General features: G+C 43.7%; 1 protein-coding gene across 2 annotated transcripts; it reads right to left on the bottom strand.

Annotated features, from left to right (window-relative positions):
* Window positions 1-1,001: 1,001 nt before the first annotated feature.
* Window positions 1,002-25,382, bottom strand: atf7ip (activating transcription factor 7 interacting protein). Of its 2 annotated transcripts, none has more exons than XM_083909461.1 (14): window positions 25,259-25,382; window positions 11,664-11,716; window positions 10,249-10,767; window positions 9,718-10,171; window positions 9,425-9,609; window positions 9,194-9,331; window positions 9,019-9,090; window positions 8,394-8,536; window positions 5,838-5,902; window positions 3,824-4,465; window positions 3,530-3,625; window positions 3,046-3,123; window positions 1,998-2,077; window positions 1,002-1,866 (listed from the first exon to the last, which is right to left on the bottom strand). In XM_083909461.1, exons 3-14 carry the CDS (start codon window positions 10,759-10,761, stop codon window positions 1,408-1,410), a joined length of 2,925 nt encoding a protein of 974 aa, XP_083765587.1. In that variant the 5' UTR covers window positions 10,762-10,767; window positions 11,664-11,716; window positions 25,259-25,382; the 3' UTR covers window positions 1,002-1,407. The 2 variants fall into 2 exon arrangements, with proteins under 2 accessions (XP_083765587.1, XP_083765588.1); XM_083909462.1 differs by lacking the exon at window positions 25,259-25,382 and adding an exon at window positions 14,849-14,902.

Here is a 25,382-nt window from a genome sequence, read left to right as displayed (position 1 = left end):
GTAACTTCTCCTGCATCTCATGAACTAATTAAGCTAATGTGATGAAATCAAACAGGTGTGCATGAGCAGGGCAACATCTAAAACATGGAGCACAGCAGCTCCTCGTGGATCAGGATTGGGGAACACTGTTTTTAAAATAATGTTCCTTTTCATTTTATTTTATTTGTTTGTTTTTCTTGTTTATTCTAATACTTTTTTTTTTTTTTACTAATTACGGTACCTTCATGGACCTGGACCTTTTCTACACAAACATAAAGTCTTCTCTATTCTCCAATAATCCAATCCAAGACACAGATTAAGGGGGATTAGGGATTGAAGAGTTGCTCCATGATGACCCAAATCAAACAGAAACAACAACCCCTTGCAGGGGTCTCAAAGTGGAGGCCCGGGGGCCACATGCGGCCCCCCCAATCGATTACATGTGGCCCCCCAAATTAATATTATGTTATAATGAAAACATGGCCCACGACCTCACTTAAACACAGTGCATTTGCCAGTGAGGTGTTAGAATATAATATGTTTGCTAGCAATGTTTATTATAACAGTAATAATAATTATCCCATTATTAAATGCATCATATAAAACATTCAATTACATATATAAATACACTTGTTAGGGCCCGAGCCACGAATGGCAGTGGCCCCAAACGGCTCCTGGTATAAATTTTAATTCCAGTTGTCCACACTATTATTTATGTAATTTAAAATAAATGTCTGTTTTTGATATTAATACATTCATTTTGCATCATAAATAGTTAATAGTACTATTAAGTATACATGTGATATCATGATGCAATATTGTAAAATGCACATTGGCCCCCAGGTCATTTCAGTTTGAGACCCCTGCTGTAAAGAAGCAAAATGAGATACATGTGTCGCTATTGCTAGACACCAACGCCCTCTACTGGCTGTTTGGCAGACTTACACGTGTTCATGTGCAAAGTGCAGTATAAATGTGAGCTGGTCACACACACACACGCAACAGATTAAAATATATACCTTTAATAAAACCTTTTATTGTGTTCGTCAAAGTCTGGTTGCCAGACAAAATGTTACAAAAAAGTTATCATTGAGATTCTACCACACATTTACACATGTTTTCGTCGCAAGTCCTCGAGTTTACACAGAATAAACCTGTCGCCGTCGGGAGCAGAGAGACGCAGGTGGAGAGTAACAGGAGTCAACATAAATATCTGAACTGGTAGAGTGGCAAAGTAATTCAACCATGTACAACCGCATGAGTCACAAAAAATACAATACGTACATTAACCAGACAAAACTAACCATTTGCTGCTTCCATTTCCCCCCCCCCAAAGTCTGTCACATTGCAGCCGTCACGTCGAGATATTTACAGATACTGCGTTAAAGGAGCAAAGAAATAAATCCACAAACTTCGTTTCTAAAGTGTTCAACTTGAGCTGGGATTGATGACGTTGGTGCACTGAGGTTCACAGAAGATGCCGAAGCGCCCGTAGACGTCTTTGGCCCTGACGGCGAAGTGGTACGTGGAGCCCGACTGGAACTGGGTCAGCGTGCAGGCCATGGGCAGCGGCAGGGCCTTGACCTCGCCGATCTTCTTCCAGTGCTGCTGCGCCGTGTTGGTGTTGGAGTTGTCCTGGTGGTAGGCGTAGAGGTGGTAGCTGTCCACGGCCGCGCACGTGCGGTCCATCTCCGCCACGCACCACGACAGGACGATGCCCGTCTGACTGGGCACCAGCTTCAGCTGCGGCTGCTGAGGGGGCGACGTCCGCTCGGCGTCGGGGGGCAAGCGGGGGTGCGCAGGCGCCGCCGGGAGCGGTGGGAGGGGCATGCCGGGGCCCCGGGTCGGCGTCGTACTCGTTACGGTGCGCGCTTTCAAAGGAGAGTCCTATAAAAGAGAATAAAATAATGAAAATGTGTCCATGTTTTCCTTGATTTATTAAAAAGAACATGCAGTTATTATTATTTCAATGGAGAGTTTTATACTGAAATATAAAATGTGTATGTTGCTTTTCTCACCAGCGGGGGGCGGTGGTGTACTGTCAACAGAGGAGTGCTGCTAGCGTTTTGATTGCCTTGAGGCGAGGACCTCGCTCCACCTGAAGAAGACAGAGCAGACATCGGAAGTTGAGACGTCGCCTTGAACTTTTATTTTAAATGTTAGCATCGAGGAAAAGCACAGTATTTGGTTCACGCGTGTGCACAAATCATCACAATTTAACACAGTGTCTCTGCAGGTTTCAACAAGTCAAATTTAAGACTTTTTTTAAGACCATAATGAATACAATTTAAGACCCATTTCAAATCCATACTGGCAAAAAAAGTACAAAAGACATGAAGGAAATTTGGAGCCATGAATCGTTTTCTCCGGTGCTATGCTAAGCTGTAACGCAGCGCGGCGCGCTAGCTAACCGGGCAGCACAAGTGGCCTACTTTAGTTCCGTGTTGCGGTTATGTTATTATCGCAATCTCAAAAATAGAAACATTTCAAAGCGAGACTGAAGTTTATGCACGTTTTAAATAAAAGTAACGATTTTGAAGAACTTTCAAAATTGACCTTTTATGAGATTTTAGGAGAATTTAAGACATTATAAGGCCTTAAATTCAAATTATTGGATTTAAGACTTTTTTTAAGTAACACTTGACCACAGTGGTTCATACTTCATTTGCATATCATTTCAAAGTAGAAAATGAAAATAAATAGATACATGTAACGTGAATAAATGTGATAGTAAATGAGGAAACTTCTAACACGTGAGGACATTTATTAACGGACAAACAGAAATTTAAATGACACGTTTCTCTTTCATTTACAAATCACTAGAAATTAACTGTTTCTTTAACCTCGAAACGCCATAAATACATGAACACATGCATCACAGAGCATTTCATAAACATTTACGGAGGTCGTCCATAACACACGTGACCATAAAACAGCTAGCGGTAGTCGCGCTATGGTTCTTAAAAGGTGGACACGACCAGAACTTCTTGTTCTAGCAATAAATACACATTATTTTATCAAAAATGACCCCCATTAGTTGCTCCCCTGTTAATGTGGTTGACTTACTGTTGAGGATGCCAACAACTGGGTGAATACGTTGAGTTGGTGAGGGAGCTGCGACGGTGGCACTTTTCACTCCCGTCACTGAGGGGACATAAAGCACAATATAATTAAGACTCAAACATGCTGCAACTAATGATTATTTTCGTAATCGATTAATCTGTCGATTATTTTCTCGATTAACCGATTAATCGTTTGGTCCATAAATTGTCAGAAAATGTTAAAAAAAAAAAAAAAAGTTGATCAGTGTTTGTCAAAACCTGGAATTGACGATGTTCTCGAACGTCTTTGTTTTGTCCGCAAACCAAAATGATTCAGTTTTAATGATTTATTTGTTATGTGGAGCAAAGAAACCAAGAAAATATTCACATTTAAGAAGCTAAAACAATCAGAAATCTGGTTTTAAATCATGAAAAAAGCTTCAAACCGATTATCGATCATCAAAATAGTTGGCGGTTAATTTAGTAATCGATTAAATGAATCGTCTCACCTTGCACATCGTCGTCGTCCTCGGTGAGATCGATCACGGAGCCTTTGGGTCGTATGGTGGAAGGTTTGGACGAAGCAGCTGCAGTCGCTTGGTTGTCTTCAGGAAAAGAAAAAGGGGGGGAAAAGGCTGATTAGAAGAAATTCAAAGGTAAAATAAGTGGTAAAAAAAAACACACACAAATGAGGGTTAAAAGGAAGCCTGGTCCACCATCCGACACCTTCAATTTAAATTGCTAATTGCTCAGCAGAGATTGCATTTCTAACACCATTTAACACAATCACATCAACCCCCCACCTGTCTTTGATGTGAGAGACGTTCCTTGTGGGGGTCCTGGAGCAGTGGAGCCTGTAGCTGCCGGCCCCGACGTTGCCGGGGACGAGAGCGACGACATGGCTCCAGCCACGGACACGGTCTGAGCCGGCGTCTTGGCCGTGGTGACGGACACTCCGGCGTTCGGCGTGGTTATGGCCCCGGCGCCTCCGTGGTACACCGCCCGAGCCAGAGAGATCTGGGCGGGCGACAGTTGCCCAGCGGCGGCTTGGAGAGCCGGGACGGACGCGGCGGCCGTGACGGAAGGCATCGCCGAGGTCGTGGGGATGGCGGATTTGAGGATAAAAGTCGTAGTGGTCGCGGACGTTTTGCCCTTGTTGAGCGAGGAGGCGGCGGACAGCGAGGAGACGGGGAAGTTGACCAGCGTTCCCGCCTGGCCGTTGGTCACCGACAGCGGCAGCTGGATGAGCAGCGGCTGGCCGGCGACCATGCCGCTCCCAGTGGTCTTCAGGAGGAGGGTGCCCGTGGGACTCTGCGTGGTGATGCCGGTGGCCAGGTTGGTGGTGGCGTTGGAGGTGGAGGTGATCAGCTGGAGGATGGGGTTCTGATGGACGAGGGTCGCCGCGGAGGACGTCGGGACCGAGACGGCGACCGAGGTTTGGTTTACTGTGGGGAATAAGCAGAGTGAGATGCAGAGGTGGAAAGTAACCAGAAATACATTTACTCAAGTTACTGTATTGAATACTTTTATTTGTGTATTTTGTATTTTTTTTAAGTACAATTTAAAATTGGGATTTTGTATTTTACTTGAGTACGTATTGACTCAAGTATTGTACTTAGTTACGGTACTTTATAAATCCTGTCCGTTACAATGAAGACCGACAGGGGGAAAATATACAGCAGAACCAGACGAATGATGACGTGATTAGCATTAGCACTGGCGCGTGAACATAGAGGGCGTGGCCAAAAGTGACGTCATATCCTGTGAGCTCCAAAATAGCTTTGGATTTCTGAGATCTTGTCATATTTCTACTACGCTCACACCCCACGCAAAGTAACTAAGTAACTTTTACTTAAAGCTCCCATAGAGCGGAAGTTCCTATTAACGCTGTTTTTTAGTGTGTATCTGCGTCATTACCTTGTTTATGAAGCCCTGAAGATTCTAAACAAACAGTTCAGCCACTGCTGAGAACGCTGTGTTTATTGTAATCTCGGGGCTCAGCGAGATCTCTGAAAATCCCTTAATAGTTACGATAACAGCGGTTCTCCGGGCACTAGTCCGGGCACTAGTCCGGGCACATCCGGTTGCGTACATTGAACCGCAGAAGAAGAATAACGTCCGTTGTGGAGGTGTTTCACGAGCGACAGCGTCTTCTGACTCTGGGTCTGACTCCGGGTCAAAGGTCGTCAAAGGGACTGCGGCGGGGAGTCGTGAAGAAGCTATTTTTAAACACTGTTAAAACAATGTTTTGATAAAGAGGAGCAGTGCATCCAACCCTCCAGAGGGGGGCGCTGCGCTTCTGAGAGCGGGTGTGCTGAATAGTACTGGGCAATCACAAGACTATGTCTTCTGGGGGTGAGAGTTCACTCTGAAACATCGCGGCTGACAAACAGCGTCAGAAAAGAGGATTTCAATCGGCTCGTTTACAGCAACTAGGAGGTTTTTGACCATAAAAACAAGTTAATGTATGTAAGTAGACCTCCATAACTAACATTTCTTTGCAACAGGACCACTCTATGTGAGCTTTAAAGTACATTTCAAATGAACTACTTTTACTTCTACTTGAGTAATATTTCATCAAAAGTATTGGTACTTTTACTTGCGTACGATATTTTAGTACTTTTTCCACCTCTGGTGAGATGGGATGGCGTGCTAGCCTCGCTCGTCAAACCTGCTCAACCTGCAGCATGTTTGTTTTCAGTAAAGGTCGTGGCAGTTTCGAAAGCGACAAACTCCTATTTTATACCAGAGATTTGGGAGTCAAGACGCCAAGAATTGCCCTCAAAATCAGACATAAAAAGAAATGGTTCTACTCACAGACTGAGTTGGAGGAAGAAACGGTCGTCGACGTCGGCTTTATTTCCAGAGACGTCCGGAGTTGCCTGTTTGGAAAGATTGCTTATGCTTAGATTTGTTCACACTGTGGGCTGTGTATGACCATGACATTATTCCATCGTTGAGGACAGACTCCCTCGACAATTATCAGTGTGCAATTAAACGTTTTCAAGCATAACGCTGCGATGGATTCAGTGACACATGAATTGTCCCAGTTTGCTTCTGTAGCAAAACAAAAAAAAAAGCTCAAAAGGCACAATTGTGGTTTTTGTTGTTGTGTGTATTTAACCTTTATTTATCCAGGAAAAGTCTAACTGAGTTTGAAGATCCCTTAAACAAGAGCATCCTGGCCAAGACAGATAGCAGCACAAATAACGATTATAGGATCAACGAAATACCCCCCCCCCCCAAAAAAAAAAAAAAAAAGTCATCACAAATGTCATCAACAGAGGCGATTATGAATCAGGTATCAGTCATTGAAGTGTGCTTCACATTGATGCAGTAAGGCCAGTTCATTTGCATGCCTATAAGTACTGGGGAGGAACAAAGAATCACTGTCCAGCAGATCCAACCAAACGTTGCTTTCATTTCGCTCTTTGCTCTTCTTCTTTTTGCGAGTAATCGTTATATTTTCGTGAAGTAAAGCAAAGCGCGGCGCGTCCGTGAACGCCGACTGGTTCGACGTAGGGCAGATCGCTTCGTAGCAATACGTCGTCGAAATGAAAATGCGTCGAAGTTAGCGTCGGAAAGATTTTTTTCGAAAGGCGACGGCTGCCGGCACGGTAGGGATGGAACGGTCCAGAGAATTTAACAGGGGGGGTTTGGTTTCAGCCAGTTTGGCTTGTCGGAAAAATGGGTTAGCCCAAGGAGAGTCGTCGCCGGTTGCGTTTACACGCGCGTTACTTGCTATTGTCGGTTAACTAAGTCACCGACAATAAATGTTGTATCTTAGATACTGCGATATTACCACATTATTATGGTCCAGGGCTGAACAATTAATCGAAATCATATCGTAGTCGCGATACGGCCTAGTGCAATTTTCAAATGGCAGGAGGAGCACAAATATGCGACAATAATTTTCACTTTTAAATGTTTTTCGATTGAAAATTAGCCCAAAAAAATAAATAAAACATTCCCTCGGATATCGCGAATCATATCGCAATCGCAATTCCTGTCAAAATCATCAATAATTCGATATTCATTCAAAATGGTTCAGCCTCGTTATGGTGTATTGGTACGTCCCTACCGCACACAGCACAGTTTGTTCTCACGGACCATCACTGTCTTTGTGCCTTCAGCACTGCGTGATCCACAGATCCAGAGTCAGTAACGAGGCCTCCACGTTGTTGTCGTTACCGCAATCGTAATCGTCCATAGCGACAGTCGGAGGCGATGCCCGTTAGCATATATAAGCTCTTTCGGACGCTCTGTTAAATTCCTGAAAGAATTCCTGTCTTCTCTTCACTCGCAGTATGTCGTTGACGGCGTCGCGGATGTCCCTCCAGTCCACCGGGGACAGCGCGGGAAACCGACGCTCGACGTACGTCCTCATAGTCCTCTGTAAGTTTTTGGGCAGCGCGTCCTTCCTCAACCCGCCGTTATAGTTAACCTTATCCACCCAGCCGCAGTAGACGTCGTACGGGACTAAGGAGCGGAATATGTACGACGCGTAGCGGTCGGCCCTGGGTTTTCCCGAGCTTCTTTTGCAGTTGTGGTACAGCAGTTTCTCCAACTGGGTACTGATGGCGCGCAGGGAAACGTCCGCTCGGCACCGTCCCTCGCTGTAGTCCGACAGCTCTTTAGTCATACGCGGCGGCGGCGGCGGCGGCGTGCCGGCGTCCTCTTCCACGCTCGTTTCCTCTTCCTCCTTCGCCTTTCCGACAGGCAGTGCAGACTTCGTCTTACCAACAGAGGGCACCGCTCGCTCTCTGGGCATCCCAGGCCGCGGTTCTAGCGTCTGCCGGCGGAGCACGCTGTTGGAAGGAGAAGTGCAGTTTTAACTACACTCTGCGCTGCCTGAGGAACACGCACAGGACTTCACATTGTAGAACGTCACAAGACTCAGGACCTGGACCGACGCGCGGCTACTTTGCAGGCGCACGAAACACAAGTGGGGGGGGAACCGTGTGTTTGTTTATTCCCAAACCAGTGTTAAGAAATGTGAGGTTTGGAGTTTGGACGAGCCGATCCCCGGGAAAAAGCGAACGCGTGACGTGAATTCTTGGGTTTTGGAGGACGTGAGGATTCTTTATTCTATCCGTTAGTTTTTCGTGATTACAGATAGCAACCTGGGACAATGTGAACGTCTCGGGTGTGTAGTTCCGGCTTCAGTCCGGTATTGTCACGTTCATACAAAAAGCCAAATTGTATTTCACACCAAAAAAAACACTGCTGTATTCAAATATGACACGTTATGTTTTAAATACATGCCGAGACGATCTGCAAATGTGAAAGAGTTGTGTTTTTTTTAAGTTAAAATATGTGCACGGTTAACAGGGAATTAGATAAGAAAGTCGAGGTGAAGAACTCGACACTTACCGTTGAACTTGGAGGTTGTTTGCGGCGACGACGGCTTTGACGGCAGACGAAACCGACGCAACAGATGGAGCCGAAGTAACTGCAGAGACTGTAGAAGCGGCAGCAGAAGCAGCAGCTGCAGCGGCGGCGGCGGCGGCAAGTGCCTGTGGAAATTAAACAGTGTATTCAAGAGAAAGAACACAACTGGCAAACCAGTTAGAAAAAACTGTGTGAATTCTGTGATCTACAGGTTATGGAAGATGAATTTCACTTAGTTTTTTATTGTCCTTTATATTGTGATTTAAGGAACTCTCTTTTTGAACCAATACAGTTAAAAAATCCTGATGTACTTTGGAAATATGTAGGAGAAATTTTGCGCTGGCTGTTTGAAAATGATGAAAATGAATGCCTGGTATCTGCGGCAAAGTATTTTTGTATCCCATATGACAAGCCATCTTTATTTTGTAGTACGAGTACTTATTTGTATCGGTTTAGTTATGTTATGTTGGGTTCTGTGTTACGTCACATCACGTGGCTATCTGGAAATAATTGAGAAATGATTGTAGTGTCTAATCATGGTGTTTGACACTTGAATAAACAAATCAATCAATCAATCAATGTAGGAACCAAAGTATAAAAATCTTACCTCCTGTTTCCTTTTGTTCTCTGACGCCTGATTTGCTTCACCAAACTTTTTTGCTAAACGGGAAATTTTGGCCTAAAAACAGCACAGAGAGAGAGAAAGCAGGACTTCAGATCTGATTTTCATATACGCTTATTGTGTTCTCATTATAAAAAAACTGTACTTGGCATCGACTTACTTGAAGTGAGTTAATGGCAGTCTGGTGTTTGGTGGTACATTCGATCTTGTCGACTCTGTCCTTGAGTTCTTGGAAACCTTTGTCGAAAACGGTCATCTCCAACACTCTCAGGTGTTTCTCCATGAGGTGTTGCACAATCTGAGGAAGGAGATCATCGGGTCAAATCGACTATCCGGCAACGCGGCACAATTCGATGAATTATGGAACTCAAAGCTGGGTTCCCGCACAAACCTTTTCCAGTTTGTGGTGACCGCCACCTTTGGCGGTAATTTTAAACTCCAGTTTTGCCTCCAGCTCTCCTCCGCCTCGCTCGATCTTGGGCCTCTTCCCCTCTCTTTTCACAGGCTGTCCATCTTTTTCCGTGCCCTCCGACAAAGTGCGTTTCAGTCCAGACGTTGAGCCCTTCTCCTCCTGCACTGCTTGGCGAACAACAACAACAACAACAACAAACTGTTTATTACAGGACTTAAAACCACGTAAACATCTTGTCTAGTGTCTACATGATGACACGATGACTCTCATACCTGTATTAGACGGTGGCGTGGACGATGGCCGCGATGGTTTTCTCGTGTTCCCGACCTCTTTTTTCACCTCTTTGGTTTCTACTTTCACCGAAACCGCCTCCGCCTTGGCCTCGCTGACGGCGAGGCCTTTTTTCACGTCTTCCTTATCGTCCTTCTCGACCTTCACGTCCGGCTTTTTCAACTCTTCTTCTCGCGGTTTTGGATCCGGGGCGGAGGAGGACGCTGGACAAGAACCAGAGGAATTGGATGTGACAGATTTAGGCGAAGAAGGGCCGTTGTCTTTAGTCGCAGCCTTCGCGGCCTCGGGGTCTGTGGTCTTTGTAGTGTCGTGATCTGTGTCCATTGGTTCTGTGGAGTCAGGTTCTGGAGGTTGCACAGGCGAATGTGGAACCAGGGCTTTAACGGGCGCCTTTGCCGAATCCCCGCCCAGGTCTTTTGCTGCCTTCTGATCCTCCTGAGGAAGAGCATTAACGGCAAATTATTGTAAATATTCAAACGGCTAAATATGAAACCACTCGGAAGAAAACTAACCTCTTTGCCGTCGACCGCTGGAATCATTTCAGTGTCTTTTTCCTGGTTTCCCTTAGATTCTGTTGGCGGCGGTGAAACAGGGTCATTTACCGAGGGCGAGAGAGAACCTTTCTTGTCCTTCTCTTCCTCCACCATCTTTTTCAGTTCAAAGTTTATCGAATGGAATGGCGACGTAGGAGGAGTGGAGGTCTCCTCTTTAGATTTCGGACTTTGTGAAGAGGACGGGGAAGGCGACAGACGCAAGGACAGGTAAGGGGCAGGAGAGACGGGTGATGTGGCGTGGGGGGAGTTTGAGTCCGAGACGTTGTTTTGGTCTTTGTCTCCCGCCTTCTGTCCGTCGTCTTTGTGCGTGCCGTTCATTAAAGGCGGCGACGACGGGTTGGACAAACCTGGAGGAGCCGCCGCGGTCAACAGAGTGCCGTGAAGACTCTCCAGTTGCTGTCGATCGCTCATCTTCATGGTTTTCCTGGCCCGGAATATCTTTTTCTTCTCCTCTGTCACGACAACTTCCATTGCTGCCTGCGGAGCGACAAGGTCGAGATCATGTCAGTCAATGTGTGGAAAAGACGTGAAGCGACGTCGCGGCGAGACCCGGCGAGAGTAAAGCGGCACAGTGGTCTCACACTTGGGAGTCTTGACGCAGTGCTTGGTACAGAAATGGCTGCAGAGTTCCGTTAAAAACACAAGAGGGCACTGTAGAGCCCTGTGATCTTCTTGGTTTCTAGAAGGTTCTTCTCTCTCAAACGGCTGCATGCCAAACTGATCGGTGCCTGTAGAGCCTCTTGACTTTTACCGCAAATTTAACTCATCTTTGATGTAAAATAAGGAAAACCATGACTGCCTGACTTACACTCTGTGACAGAACAGGGACAAAAGTCAAAGTGCAGCTCAGTGAAAAGCCTTTTTCATGTCGGTCTGAGAAGCTAAATCCCCCCCATGCCTTAAATTTCTGATAAACTTGTGGATTTCATGTTTAACAGAGAAGTTAACAACAGCTGCAACCCAACCTTCCTCCCATCCCCCCCCCCCCCTCCATCTCCCGATTGGTTCAATCCTCAGCCAATCAGGATGGGCAAAACGAGGCTGTGTTGTCAGCAGGAAAGAGGTTATGGAAAAACATGAAGGAATTCCCGTACATAGTTCTGGTTGTTGCAAAAAAAAAAAAAAACTGCAGTGAAGCGGCTCGTTGTCACATTTTCTATGGATTTATTTCATCAATATTCATTTCACACTTAATTCACGAATCAATGATAGGGATTACTTCCTTTAATCACAGGAGTTAAATGAGAATTAGAAAGTTAAAAAGCGACAAAAGCTGCGCGCTGCAAGAGACCAAGCTAAGGTACGTGCTATGACGTGAAGAAACATGCCGTGGCGGTGCATAAACCAAATTAAAATATGGATGACAAACTCACCTTCAAGCTGAAAGGACCACAGTCATAGATTGATAGGGCAGTTCTTCAGCAACCTGAGTGAGAAAGAGATCACAAAGTTCAGTGAAATCGTCTATTATAAATGGTGTATTGTTCTTAATTCCTCAGTAGGACCTCATGGATCAACCACGTGCTAAATCCTTAGGTGTTTAATCAGCTACCGTCTAGCAAACTCAGAGAACCCAATCAGACACAGGCATTTTACACAAAGATGGACAAAAAAAGGGGCCCACGATTGCACCGTTTGAGTTTGTTTTCCCGACATAACATGTCGACTGCATTCCGGATGTCACCTGTCTATTAATACTCCACTATTGTAAGAAGAAAAGGAAGACAAATTCAAACGGCACACCCTTGCGCAAGATAAATTTGATGGTTTCAGGAGCAGAACAGAGCGTCAGTTATTATCCAAGTTATCTGTACAATCGGCTGCGGTTTAGCTTTACCGAGACTGAACTGTTGACCTGCAAGACCGCAGTCATCTGAAAGTGTGTCAATCTCGGACTAACCCTAACCCTAACCCTGAAAACATGAAGCCTGTTATTGAAAGTCGTGCACCGTTTACTCAGGACCCTTGACAGTGAAAAGCTGGCGCAAAACACTGTGAGCCCTTCCCACTCTGCTCTCGAAATCAGCAAGCGTGATCCCTGCAAGGACCTGGAATTCCTTACTGAAAAGATCAGCATCATTTCACCCCAAAGAAAAAAAAAAGCATCATGGAAAAACTCAGCATAAACAACAAAGTTAGGAGCAGTGCAACATAGCGAGTACGATTTTCTTGTTCACTCCACATACCAATGTTATTGCACACTGCGCAGAACAAAAAATATACCCCTCCCCCATCCTGCAGTCTCATTTCGTGCGCCTGGATTCAGTGCAGAACCTCAAAATGGCCGTCAGCTCTGCTCTTTGCTGCCAGGCTGAGCTCTCTGTAAGCTAGCAGAGCAAGCCTCTGTCAGGATGCAGAAGCACACCGTTTTCTGTCGATCCCTGAAGCTTCACCGAGCTACCGAAGTTAACAAAAATGAAAATTAGACGCATTTAATTAGTGAAGGGATAAAGTGAAATAAGGTTTTCTTTTGCATCTGTCCAACCCAGTAGGTCCTTTAATACAATACAGTATTAATCCACATCACTATGAAACACGTGGGAAGCAAATAAAAAACCTTTCTTTGTGTTTCAGAACTTTTCTACAGCGGCTCACATTTCAAACTACTTCCGCCACCGCGTTGCTGGTCAAAGGTTGCAAATGCCCTTAAGACGCAGCAGCTTAATCCACTGTGCTCAACATACAAGTGTCCGACTGCCAAATAACTATATAGAGGAGAGGAGAATCTGTCAGACCAGCAGAAACCAGCGGTTTTAAAATCCGATGCATAAGAGTTAGCGACACCTAATGGTGAGACTGCAGGTGGAAACAAACCGAGGACTCGTCAGGGAACCGCGGCCGCCTCCGCATATCAGAAAGATCGCATTCTTTGTTTTAAGTTTCTGCTTCTGACTTGTTTTTTCTTGTAGGAACGTGGGTTGCAGCCTCCATAAAAGAAGGCCCTAGCATCAAGTCCAAGTCCAAGAGCTTTGATGTTGACCTGAAGTGTGGTCTAAGGGACTGTTCGCACGGAATCAGCGGTTTGGGAGACCTGAAATGGTATTTCTTTGGAAAACGGGTCCCAGAGTGGGAAAAGGGTTCTCAAAACACCTAAAATGAGGACGTCATAGGCTCACCGCTCTCTAGCGCTTGCATTCACTGTCCCTACCTTTGTTGTCCTTCCACCTAGTGTTTGAGATTTGGCAGTGTTGCCAACTACCGTTGAGGAAAAGTAACTAAAAGCGATCCTGAAAAGATGCTAGATCTCGCGAGAACACATCCTGTCGTCAGCGATTTCAGGCAAAAAAAAAAACAAGTGTTGAAGATCAACAGTCAAAACTAACTCGTAAAATAAGGAGCGGAGAAAACCAATCTATTTTTATAGACACTATTTTTACTTCAATGAACAACACAGATCAGGGATTGTTCGGCACACGTTCGGCTGTGCCGCACATCCACCGCGACTATGTACAGCGCTGGCAAGTTCCTTTTCGGAATGACAGAAAGTCGCTAGATTTGTCGATAGTAGTTTTTATGGAAAAGTCGCTAAATATATCGACAAAGTCACCATGTCCATTTGCCTTATGATAACTTTTATTTTCTTTCGTAATTTCCCTTTATTCCCGTGGCTTGGTATATTTCGTCTCCATTTCTGTTCCGATTACGTACATAACGTCGTCTTCTCTGCTTTTGGTGTAATGTTACAGCGCCACGACTAGAGCCCTTTTGTGGGGGTTTTATGTGCACATAGAGACATTTCCACGGGGAAACGTTTTCAAAACGACAAAGAAAAAGATTGTTTACATTTCGTTGGATACGGCCCAAGTGTTCTCAACACAGTGACAGCGAGTAGTTGGGGAAAATTGGACGAGAACCAGTGACCGGCAGAACTTAAACAAGCCGCGAATTGCAAATGCGCCAATTTGCTGCTGTTTCTCAGCTGCAGCCTAGTGGGCAAAAACGGGACAAACAGCCCAAGAGGCGAGGGCGACACCTGTGTGTTCAGGCGGAAAAACAAAAGGCGAGTCCACACCTTCTCAGAACTCCGAAAATCAGCCCGAATAATTTGCCGCCGCTACAATAGCTCAGCGCTTCACAAGATATTGATTTTATAGACACAAACAACAACACCACATTACTCCTATTGCACCCTGTTAAAATCCACCGTTATGACTGCAGCCAAGGGAGAGACGTTATCACCTGTAGGATTTTAGCGGAAAATCTCTTACGGAGCAAATAGCGCACGATATAAAACGGACTGACACTGCAGTGAATACAGCCACGCTCACCACCTCGTACACCTGTATAAACATGGAACATGCATGAAGTTATTGAGCCCAGTGTGACTGCCACAGTTTGCTCATCTGTCATTAAGATCTATGGAACATCTGAAAGGATTGTCTTCAAAACAAAAGGAAAAAAAACAAGTCAAAACTCTGCCTTAAAATCTAGCCTAGCACTCTGCAAATATCAACAGCTAACCTTAAGAAAAGTATGCAGCTGCAATTCCCCCCCGAAAAAATAGGTTTAACAGAGAGAGAGAAATGCTAAACATGCTTTAAAGAAAGAAAAGTTTGACCTTTAGCAGTCTGTGTAGGTTTGAGGCCTTCCATGTGTTTCATGGTGATTGTGGGAGCCGGGAACATCTGAATGGCCAGCAGGAGAATATAAAAGAAAAGGGGAGGGGCTCAAACAGGACTAGTCCATCTGGTTCCTTGCAGAGGTATGTTTTACAGAGGGTGTGAGGCCCACCTGTGTCTACAATGAGTGATTAATTAAAAGCCTTTATTAAACCCCGTTATTAAAAATAAATCATAATCCCTGTCAGAGCAGTGTGCTGAAGTGCATAATATAAAACACAATTTTTTTTTTGCCCTAAGTTCTCAGTAAACAAGTGCAGTGTGTATTTGCAGGTTTGACAAACAGATGAGCTAATCCTTCAGTCTAAAACATTTTTTACGTACTGCGTGCCGATTGTCAACATCAACCCTAGCTAGCAGCGCACAAAACAGAGGGGAAAGTACACTGCACAGGCTGTTGCCTAGCAACACCCATCCCCCAACTCTAGCACAAAGTAGTCCACAGTCTGGAGAGCTACAGCAACCGCAGACTAAACCATTTGGTAAAGGGTAGAGGGGGGTTCTGAATTTCAACCTTAAGCAAATAAGGAACAAAATAAATAAATAAGGTCAAGGACAACACGGCAACACGGCAAAAAGTCTGTGGCCTTTCTCCGTAGCACAAACTAATTATTAACATATTAGAATATGCTTCACTGCAAATAAACATTTTTCAGTGCCTCCTCTTGCCCTTTCGGCAAAAATAATTGCCAGGTTCGATCGCACACAAGATCACCTGAAGAACCCTGTGCAAAAAGATGAGCACTCGCTGCCAGTGACCCACCTGAGTTATACCTCTGATGGCTTGACCAGTGTGGAATACAGAGAACCACACAGACCACATGGGTGTAATATGATCCCTCATATATGGGCTGTTCCCTTCACTGATAAAGGCTAGTTATTATCAGGCCTATGAGAAACACAACTCGTGGTCAATTGTTCACAAAAATGTGCGCAGCTGTAAATATAAACAGCTATAAACTCATCTGGAAACACCATTTTCAAGTAAAATTAAAGTCATTTAATTGCAAAAAAAAAAAAAAAAAGCAAGAGTTTTTTTCATGGTCTGCATGAAAAATATATACATATATAAATCATATACCAGAACCAGTAAAAGAAAAAATCAAATATAAAAGACAACAGAGCAAAAACATGCACTTTAGTCCAGGCCTAGCTAGTGGCGCACAGCTCGCGCTGAAATGCACACCCACTGTGAGCTGCTGCACCAACCCTCCCCCATCTTCCTCTCCCTCTGTCACAGACACACACACACACACACAGTCACTCTCTTTCACTCTGGAACAGCCTCTCCTAGTCAAGCATGGACTGAACCATTCTGATATGGGGGGGGGGGGGGGGGTAACGTATAAAAGACAAAAGACACAAAGGACAATGTATTTAAGTAACTAAACAGTCAAATGCAGTTACACATTTGCCAAAACAAGTAATAAAAATACTATTTCCCGGTGTCGACGCACAAAAAAATGCAATGCCGATACCAAATTAGACCTTTTCTCAAAAACACAAATATAACTACTTTTCATGACACCCATTACATACTACACAGGCTTGCTTTGCATTTACAGGCATCGAGTAAAACTTTGAAGACTCAGATCTATGCTAGCTGCGCAAAGCAAGAAATTAGAGCACAGCTTGACACAGTGAGCAGCCTCGATCCACCCAGCCGCTCCCTCAACAGGGAGGGCTGCTCTTACACAGACTGAACCATTCCAAAAGAGGGGTGCTCCTTCACCCAAGAGCAACAAAGAACAACCTCTTTTAATTTGAAAAATACAACTATTACATTGCCAGTTTATGTACAGGTGTTCACATGTATATATTCTGTGCAGAACGGCGATATAAAGTCGTTGTTTGATTATCCTAGTTGAGGATTAGATCAATTGTTTAAGTGGCAGATAGAAGAGTTAACACCAATTAATATTTTACCAAATCTTCACCAAAAGTTTTGTTGTGACAATAGCTAAAATCTTGCTGTGTGTGCTCTGCCCATCCCCCCATTTCTGCTCCTGCACAAACACAAAATGGCCACCAGCACTGCTGCGAGAAGCATGCTGAGCACAGGCAGGAGCAGATCCTATAACAGACTCCGCCTACTTAGTGAAAAATAAGTCCAGTGTGTCTGCAGGAAGCCACCTTAGTCGTGCGGCAACAAAAACTTACTGCTAAAACCGGCACATTTGATTTAATAATGTTATCTCTGGTTGTTATTGTGAGCACCTGTCCTGGTGTAGGGTTTCACTTTTGTTGCCCCTGCTTAAATGCATTGTGTCTAATGTTCAGTTCAAAACCTGAACTACAATACAACATTTTTATTAAAAATTCCCTAATATCGCAACATAAACTGCTTATTGTTTAAGGGGCCTACGTTAAAGTAACCCTTTAATTAGCATGTTGTCCTCCAGGGTTCCTGAAGTGTTTGTCAGAAAAACAGTATGCTGTTTGTTAATTATTAACCAGCCACTAAAAAGACAACAGTTCTCTAACTTTGGACATTTCCTATAGAGGCTAAACACAGTAGGGGAAAAAAACAAAACAAGGCAGCCTGTAAGAGCAGAGCCTGCATTCCAACATTACTGCGCACTGTGCGCACTCTTTCCTCAACCCCACCCTCGCTCGCTGCCTGCATCATCTGGATTCACTGAACTCAAAATGGCCACCTTGTTTCTGTCGTTTCGCAGCGACACTGAGCCTTTAGTGGCCGTCACGGGTACTGCGGCATCCACATGACAGAAACTAACTCCCATAAGAATTATCCTGACAAAGATACTCATGGAAGCAATGCTACATTTTTTGCACAATTGTGCTCCAGCATGTTGTGCGGACGAAACAACCAATCAGAGCGTTCCTCTATTTTGACTGTAAATGACTTAGCTAGCAAGAGGCTGTTTGGATTGTGATTTCGAATATAGAATCCCGATTAGTAATTCTGACTTCATTTGTGCATCATTGTCCATTTACCTATTTTAATGTTGTAAATCTTGCTTAATATTCTGAATTTAATTTCAGAAATAACTAAGGTATTTAAGGAACTTAGCGATCATATTTAAACCTTGCCAAAAGGGCACAGCCAAAGTTAATCTAAAACCATATTTGCTGACCAGCAAGCAGCGCTTCTAAGTCAACCCAAGCCTAGACGCTGTACCCGTGACTCGTTTTTTTTTCCCCCTCGGTGCAGAAAAGAGGAGCCTAGCAAAGGCTGGGTAGAAGGAAAAAAGGGAAGAAAAATAGGGAGGGGTGGGGCCCCAGTGAAACCAGGAGTTTACATGTGAATAAAACAAGAACCTAAGATGTAAGTCTTAGGTTTTCCCTAAGTGAAGAGCACCCGGGGGATGGGGGGTGTTATTTACCACACAGCAAAAAAGCACTAGCACTTTTGTTTGTTTGTTTTTTTAGAAGATATTTTTAAGTCACACGTTGCTGTTGGAGGCTGATTTCATGGCTTCAATGAGCTGTAAATAATACATACACAAAGATTTAAAAAAAAAAAATAAAAAAAAAAATAAATACCATGTGAAAAATGTATCTAAAACCATCTTTATTTAATCAAGACCGACATATCTATGCATTTGCTCCTGCTTTCAGGCAAACATGACATGCTAAACACCGTTTCAGCAGTAACTCCAGTTCATGGAAGGTATTGCATGAGCTATAGCTAGCACCACGCGGTAAGTCACGGTTTCAGTCACAGACACAGAGCAAAAAAAAACATCCCATCCCCCATACCAGCAGTCTGTTCCAGATCTGAGTTTAACAGCCAACCATGGACTAAACCATCGCAGCAGAGGGGTGTTCTCACCAACAAGGGAGAGAGCTACAGATAAGAATTCAAAGCTCCATAAATAACTCAAACATTGTTGCTAGAAATGTCAAACTAAATTAGCATGTGTTTAACATAATTGTTTGTGTGCGTGTGTGTTTTATCTTGTTTTCATAAATTGGCAGATATTCCAATCCTGGTTTTGAAAGCAGCTCAAGCTCCTCAAGTTACAGGATAAAGTTTCATTTATGTCCGCCCCTGTGGTTATAACTCATCAATGATTTGACATCGACAAAAAGTGGCTCAGACTAATGTTACATAACAGAACAATGATGTCGTTTTTTTTTAAAGGAATAGTAAATCTAATGCTATTAGCTTTTTTTCACCCTCTGTGCCTAAAACACACAGTTGGACAACAGGAGAAAGTGGCGTCATGGCAAACTGTTGACTTACACAATTTGTCATTACAAACAACTAACATGCATCTATGTAATGTCAACAATAAGCCAGCAAGCTAGCCTTCACTACACTTTCCCTGCCCCCACCCCCATTTCCCTCTCATGAATTGTTTGCAACGCTACGGCACAAAATGGCCTCCTCTGCTGCTGCTGCTTGCTGCTATGCAGTAAGAGTAGAAAGAATCTCTCCTAACACGTACAAAGCTGTCTAAGATCTGCACGGTATTCGGATTCCTGTATCCGATTTGGATTTACGTGATCGACAACACTTGGTGAATGTTAATTTAGATTTTTATCTCTGATAGTCTCTGGGCTACCGTACTCTGCGTAAAAATTCAAATAAAAAATTCAAACACTTTGGAGAAGCCAAAACTCAGAGTAGGTCTAACTCAGACCTGCGAACCCTGTACATGGAAGCATGGTGTATGTATGGGGGTGGAGAGTGTCATTGCAGATCTGTGAAGAGTGCATACAGAGATAGTATGGTAATGCAATGGCCATGAAAAGGTTTGGCTGCAGAAATCTATTATAAATACCATGAAGTGTAAAGTACAACCATCTGCAACACCTGGAAAATGGAACCTGGCCAAATCGCTAGCAAACAAACAACTTGAGGATGCAGCCAGCCAAAGTAAAGAGGGATCAAAAGTCAAGGTCACACAAGTGTCGAAGGATTCCATGGAACCAACCAAAAAAAACACCTTTTTCTAATGTAACATTAACGTACTGGCTATTGCAGGTGACATTAAAGATGGGGTTGGACAGAGGGTGCCACTGTGACATTTACTGGAGAGCAACAGTGGTGCAACCAGTAGTAAACAAGACTCTTGTCGCTAATAACAACCAGGGTAAATTTCCGCAAGAACATGCACAACTGGGGGGTATGTGTGAAATAACACCGTATAAAGCTGCTTTAACTCCTCGCAGGCAAAATTCCTTCACCGCGACAGAACCATCCATACCATTCCCCGCAGCCAACATCCAGTTCAGTAATCAAATGCTAGTCGTATGGGAAGTGGAAGAAACTGCTTCTTTCTACCAACCGGTCACGGTAACAGCATTCAATCAAGCACAACCCCACATTCATAAGCTATTTGGTAACAGGCCATGTCATATGCAGGAAAGGGAACCATATTTGCACTGGTTCTTGGTTCATGCCAAGTGGCATTCAAGACAATTGGTGTAAAATGGTGGAATGAAACTTGTCAACGGCCATTGACTTCCAACCGCAGTTCAGAGGTGTCTTGCAAAGGGGAACATCAGCATTTAGACTAGAGGACCAGGGGTTTGAACCTGATTTTTCACTTGGGAGACGACCACTCTACCACAGGTCCGCCGCCAACCCTGGCTCAGGCACCTTAATAAAGAACCACAACATGCTCTCTGACTCGGCTGGGTACATTCCAATTGAATAATAGCCAGTACCATAGTGGGACCATATTTACGCTTGGGATTTTTAAAATCCAGCAGGTTATTTACTCAGCATGCCATGTGTCCACAATTTCTGGTTGCCCTGTCAACTTGGCAAAAATATCCGTCATAGGTACAGCCAGCTGCAGACCCAGACCCTTGGGGAGTCTGCAGGTGAATTCAAACCAGACCATCCTGAAGTAGTCCTATTGAAAAGAACCCTGCAGCCTGCAGCCTAGCCTCTCCAATGCGAACCAAAGTCCAAGACTGTGGTCCACCTGAAAGAGGTGGTCTCGGAACAATTCAGAGTGAACTCAAGAGCAGTTCATGGCTGAACTCCATCCTCGCCAATCACAGGAGGTGGAGCATTTATGGCTACAGCAACAGTCTTCTGAACCACATATCCCAGAAAGTAGATGGGAGTGGGCCGTCACAGTCAAGGAATTTTCACTGTGATAAATTAAAGAGGCTTCATACCAGTTCGCCCTAGGGCTGGGTACCAAACTTCGGTTCTTTGATGGTGCCGACCGAAATGCTTCGATAGTACCCGTGATCGAAATATGTCTCGTTTTTCGGTCCCAAGATTCGGTACATGTAGTTGCAGGGTGCAGGAGGAATGCAATGCGGTTACACCCACAGACCGGGTTCACGACTATCTGTGTTGTGAACTACATTTGAGTGTGTCGTGACTTGAGAAGATGGGGTTAAAAATGCCACCGAAGTTGAAAGTGTGGCTCCAGACACTAAGGCCGGTAACACTACAAATTTAAAGCGGACCAAGACCAGAAGTTCCAATTAACGCTGTTTTTAGTGTGTATCTGCGTCATTTCCTTGTTTACGAAGCCCTGAAGTTTCGAAACAAACAGTTCAGCCACTGCTGAGAACGCTGTGTTTTATTGTAATCTCGGGGCTCAGCGAGATCTCTGAAAAAACCCGGTCCAGTTCACGTAAACAGCGGTTCTCCAGAACAGCCGATCATCCTGCTCCGGGCACTAGTCCGGGTACATCCGGTTGCGTACATTGAACCGCAGAAGAAGAATAACGTCCGTTGTGGAGTTGTTTCACGAGCGACAGTGTCTTCTGACTCTGGGTCTGACTCCAGGTCAAAGGTCGTCAAAGGGACTGCGGCGGGGAGTTGTGACGAAGCTATTTTTTTTGTGGACCACGTCCACATCCTCTCAACACACAACACCTCTCGACTCGACAACTTTGTAACGCTCAGCGGTGATGATGCTAGCTAGGCTAAGTCCTCATTCAAGGTAACCCAGTTGTGAGGGACTTGTCAGGGCAGTGCATGTTAGGCACCATCAGCGGTTGGTGGCCTGGACAGGAGCCCTGCTGATGGCTTGCCTTTACAGTCAAACCAGCAAGTTGAATTGTCGGTTGCTCCAGTCAATTTAGAAAATGTGAAAATACTAAGCAAGCAAATCTCTTGCAAAAACCGGCACAAACTAAGGGCTTATAACAAACTTCTTCCATTTGTTTTATTCAATATTTGATTTACAATGGAGATCGTGACACCCCTAATGTTGACAGCGTCAGACAGTCAAGAAGCATCACTTGCAGCCATTGGACAATACCAGTTGTCTATCACACAGGGATGCACGAATACGTGCCATACTTTATCGTCCAGCCTGCTGCTGCTCAGATCTTCCAAGTTTCTTTTCTTCAATTGCGATGTAGAACATAGATCCTGGTTACACATGGACAAATGCCATCTGAGGCAGCACTGTGGGCTGGTTGTCATTGTTTGCTGTCGGCTGACCATAGTATCCTGGTAATTCCCAGGCTATATTCAAATTGTGGTGAATAAGAGCCAATCAGGAAGCTTCATCATTGTTCCCAAAGGCCTCAGTACTGCCCGCTCAGACTAAAACGCTGCCCCATAGTTTTTAAACAAAAACAGAAACAGTTGAAACAGATTTCCGAGACAATGAGAGCGATGGGAAATCTTTAGATGTATTCATGCAAACCTGAACAAATATTTGCTCTTGTACCATCAATTACTACAGTTTTCCTCTTGAAGTAATAACATTGCTTAACAAATACAAAATTAACTTGATACTACATACACGCTTGTCAAAGATGTGCTTATATACATGTTGTAAAATTTAATGTCTCTTAAATCTCAAATCAGTGCAAAATGGCACCAAAAAAGACACATTAAATGACTAATTCATGGCTTATGCATGGGATGCAACATATTTTGTCTGGAAACTTTCTTATCATCAATTTAAAATATAAACATGATGAAAAACAAAAAAAAGGATTGTGAGACTGAACCAACATCATGTTTCTTATCTTCTCATTTCAGCGTGATGCAAAGAAACCAGCTCTAACTGGCTGAAGCGAGTTTGAAACAAAAGAAAAAAGATTATGAACCGACTCTTTCATGATATATTATATCTGCAAATATTTTTGAAAATTAAGCTTGAGATTTTGATAAAAAAAAAAAAAAAACAGAAATACAAAACATGCATGTTTTCTACTTTGCTCTACGCTGTATGGCATAAAAAATAAGGGCTGTGCTAATGTGCTATACAACGACATATGCAGACTGAAACATAATTGGTTACGTCGCATAACACGACGGAATTAGTAATGATGCAATATGAGCCTCGAGACCTACAGTATGCGCAGAGTTCACTGGTTCCTACATGCTGTAAACCTCTTTTGTGGAATGTCTGGTTTCTCATCCATAAAAAAGAACATCTGTAAAGATAACTTTAGTCTACCATCTATTACGTGCCTATATGCTTGAAATACTAGTTGAAATTAAATGTATTGTACACCCTTTTTTAACAATGCAAAAGGGACACTTTGAGTTCACAACATTTAGTGTCCATTGTAAGAACTAGCTCAGTACTTTGTAACGGCTGCATGACCAACAGCGAATTATCATCAGTTATTATTAGCATGAATTCATATTAGATGCTAGCTTGAAAGGCTGTTGGAAAAATGTAGGTGGAGCCTCTAAAGGCTGCTTCCTCCTAGGCAAAAAAAAAACTGGCTGTGTAATTAATTACAAGTGCACCATGTGGGCCCTGCCACTGGGTAATGTGGGGGAGGTGAAACTTGAAGAGGGCTGGACTATTCTCTTCGAGGTACAAGCAAATATGATGTGTGGATGTTTTTTTGTTTTTTTTTTAAATTACGAATATGATGATCCAGATCATTTCCTGTGGGTGCCCCAAATTGTGGCTGAATTATCTCTCTCTGGTTTAAAAAATATATATATAAATATATATATATATAAATGTGAGTGTGTGTGTTAAATCTGTCAGTTATCTGTATATCACTTTGCCCAAATAAAAAAAAAAAAAAAAGTGAACTTTTTTTCCCTCTTGTTGGGGTCAAGAGGAAAAAGTACTCCACTTTAGTATTACCATTGACATTAAGCCACACCCACATCCAGGACAGTGTGGCATGGAAAATTACTGGGCTGTACCACTTTAGACCAAGAGGGGGGTTTAACTGCACCATGTGCTAACATGCAGCAGGATGTTCCTTTTCAGTGTCTATTATTTTTCTATTCTTGGCAATAAAAATGTGAATTGTGTGCTATTTCCTTGGATATTTAGCATTACATTATAGAAATGTTTTTTTGTTTTTTTAAACTAAAAGTCTTTATTAAAGCTCTACCAAGCAATCATTATGGTATCAAAGCCAATTTTAGCAATACCTGGATTTTAATATCTCAGTGTGGATAACACACGTCTACTCAACATTAGCCTTCCCTTTTGTGATACTTCCCACCTCTGCCGTGTGCTGGATGATTTGCCTGCTGCTAGTTGTAGCAGCAACGTAAGATGGCTGCTCATGCACTGTGGCTGAACCTCTCAGGGCCAATACCCACAGGACTGCTGCGTTTAGGAATATCCGCATAACGTTTATATCGTATTGTCTTTTTTATCCACATTAAACCAGCGTTAAACCAGGAGCCCTCAAAGTCTATTTTTTAGAAGACAGGTCCCAGAGTGAAAAAAAAAGCTCAAAATGCAAGCCTTATATTTTCATGTACTACCAATTCACAAATTTGAGGAAATTGTGTCATAGCCCCACCTCGCTAACCTAACCTTTAATCCTGCTAGCTTAGGGCGCATTCGCCATGTCTTCCTTATAAGTGTTAATCGCGCTTCTGTCATATTTGTTTCACATTAAATCAGTCATAAAAAGAGTACTGTTTAGTTTAATAGCGCAAAATACCGCGTTGAACGTTGCTAACGAACGCTACTGCTAACATTAGCTAGCAATTGCTAGCTTATACCTTTGTGTTTTCAACTTCTCAACTGGAACACAGTGAACTCGAGGATGACGTCACCCTCGACTCCCGAGTTCCGATGCAAACGGAACACAGCGTTACATCAGACTAGCTAGCGAAATCCTTTTTTAAAATTTGTGAACGCATTTCCGTACATGCGATTGTCGACAAAAATTGGAGGAAAATCATAACGCGATACTATTAGCGGAGCTGTTATTTGACTAAACCTGTGTAACGAACAAAAAATAGCGTGCAGCAATCGCTAGCATAAAATTGATCAAAGTCGTGCGCAATTAGCATGAACAACTCTAATAGTGTAAGTCCCCTTTCACAAGATACATGTGATAAATGTGAGGAGAAAAACAACTTAATAGTCAGATGATTACATTTATGAGCCATGGGTTAACAAGCTAGAACAGGAGAGCTACTCGGTTAGCATGCTAGCTGCAGTACCGTGACTCACCGCCTCGTCTCGTCGCCGAGCGTTGTTCCCGCGATTTCCCAGCTGCTCTGTCGCCGATTGTCTCCTCCTCCCACCGCTTTCCGACAGTTCCGGAACTCTGTCGTAACGGTAAGTGTGTGTGTGT

This window comes from Microchirus variegatus (genome assembly GCF_963457635.1).
Source record: "Microchirus variegatus genome assembly, chromosome: 23".
NCBI lineage: Eukaryota > Metazoa > Chordata > Actinopteri > Pleuronectiformes > Soleidae > Microchirus > Microchirus variegatus.
The sequence above is the reverse complement of the archived record's forward strand: the minus strand, read 5'-3'. Positions and strand labels throughout refer to the sequence as shown.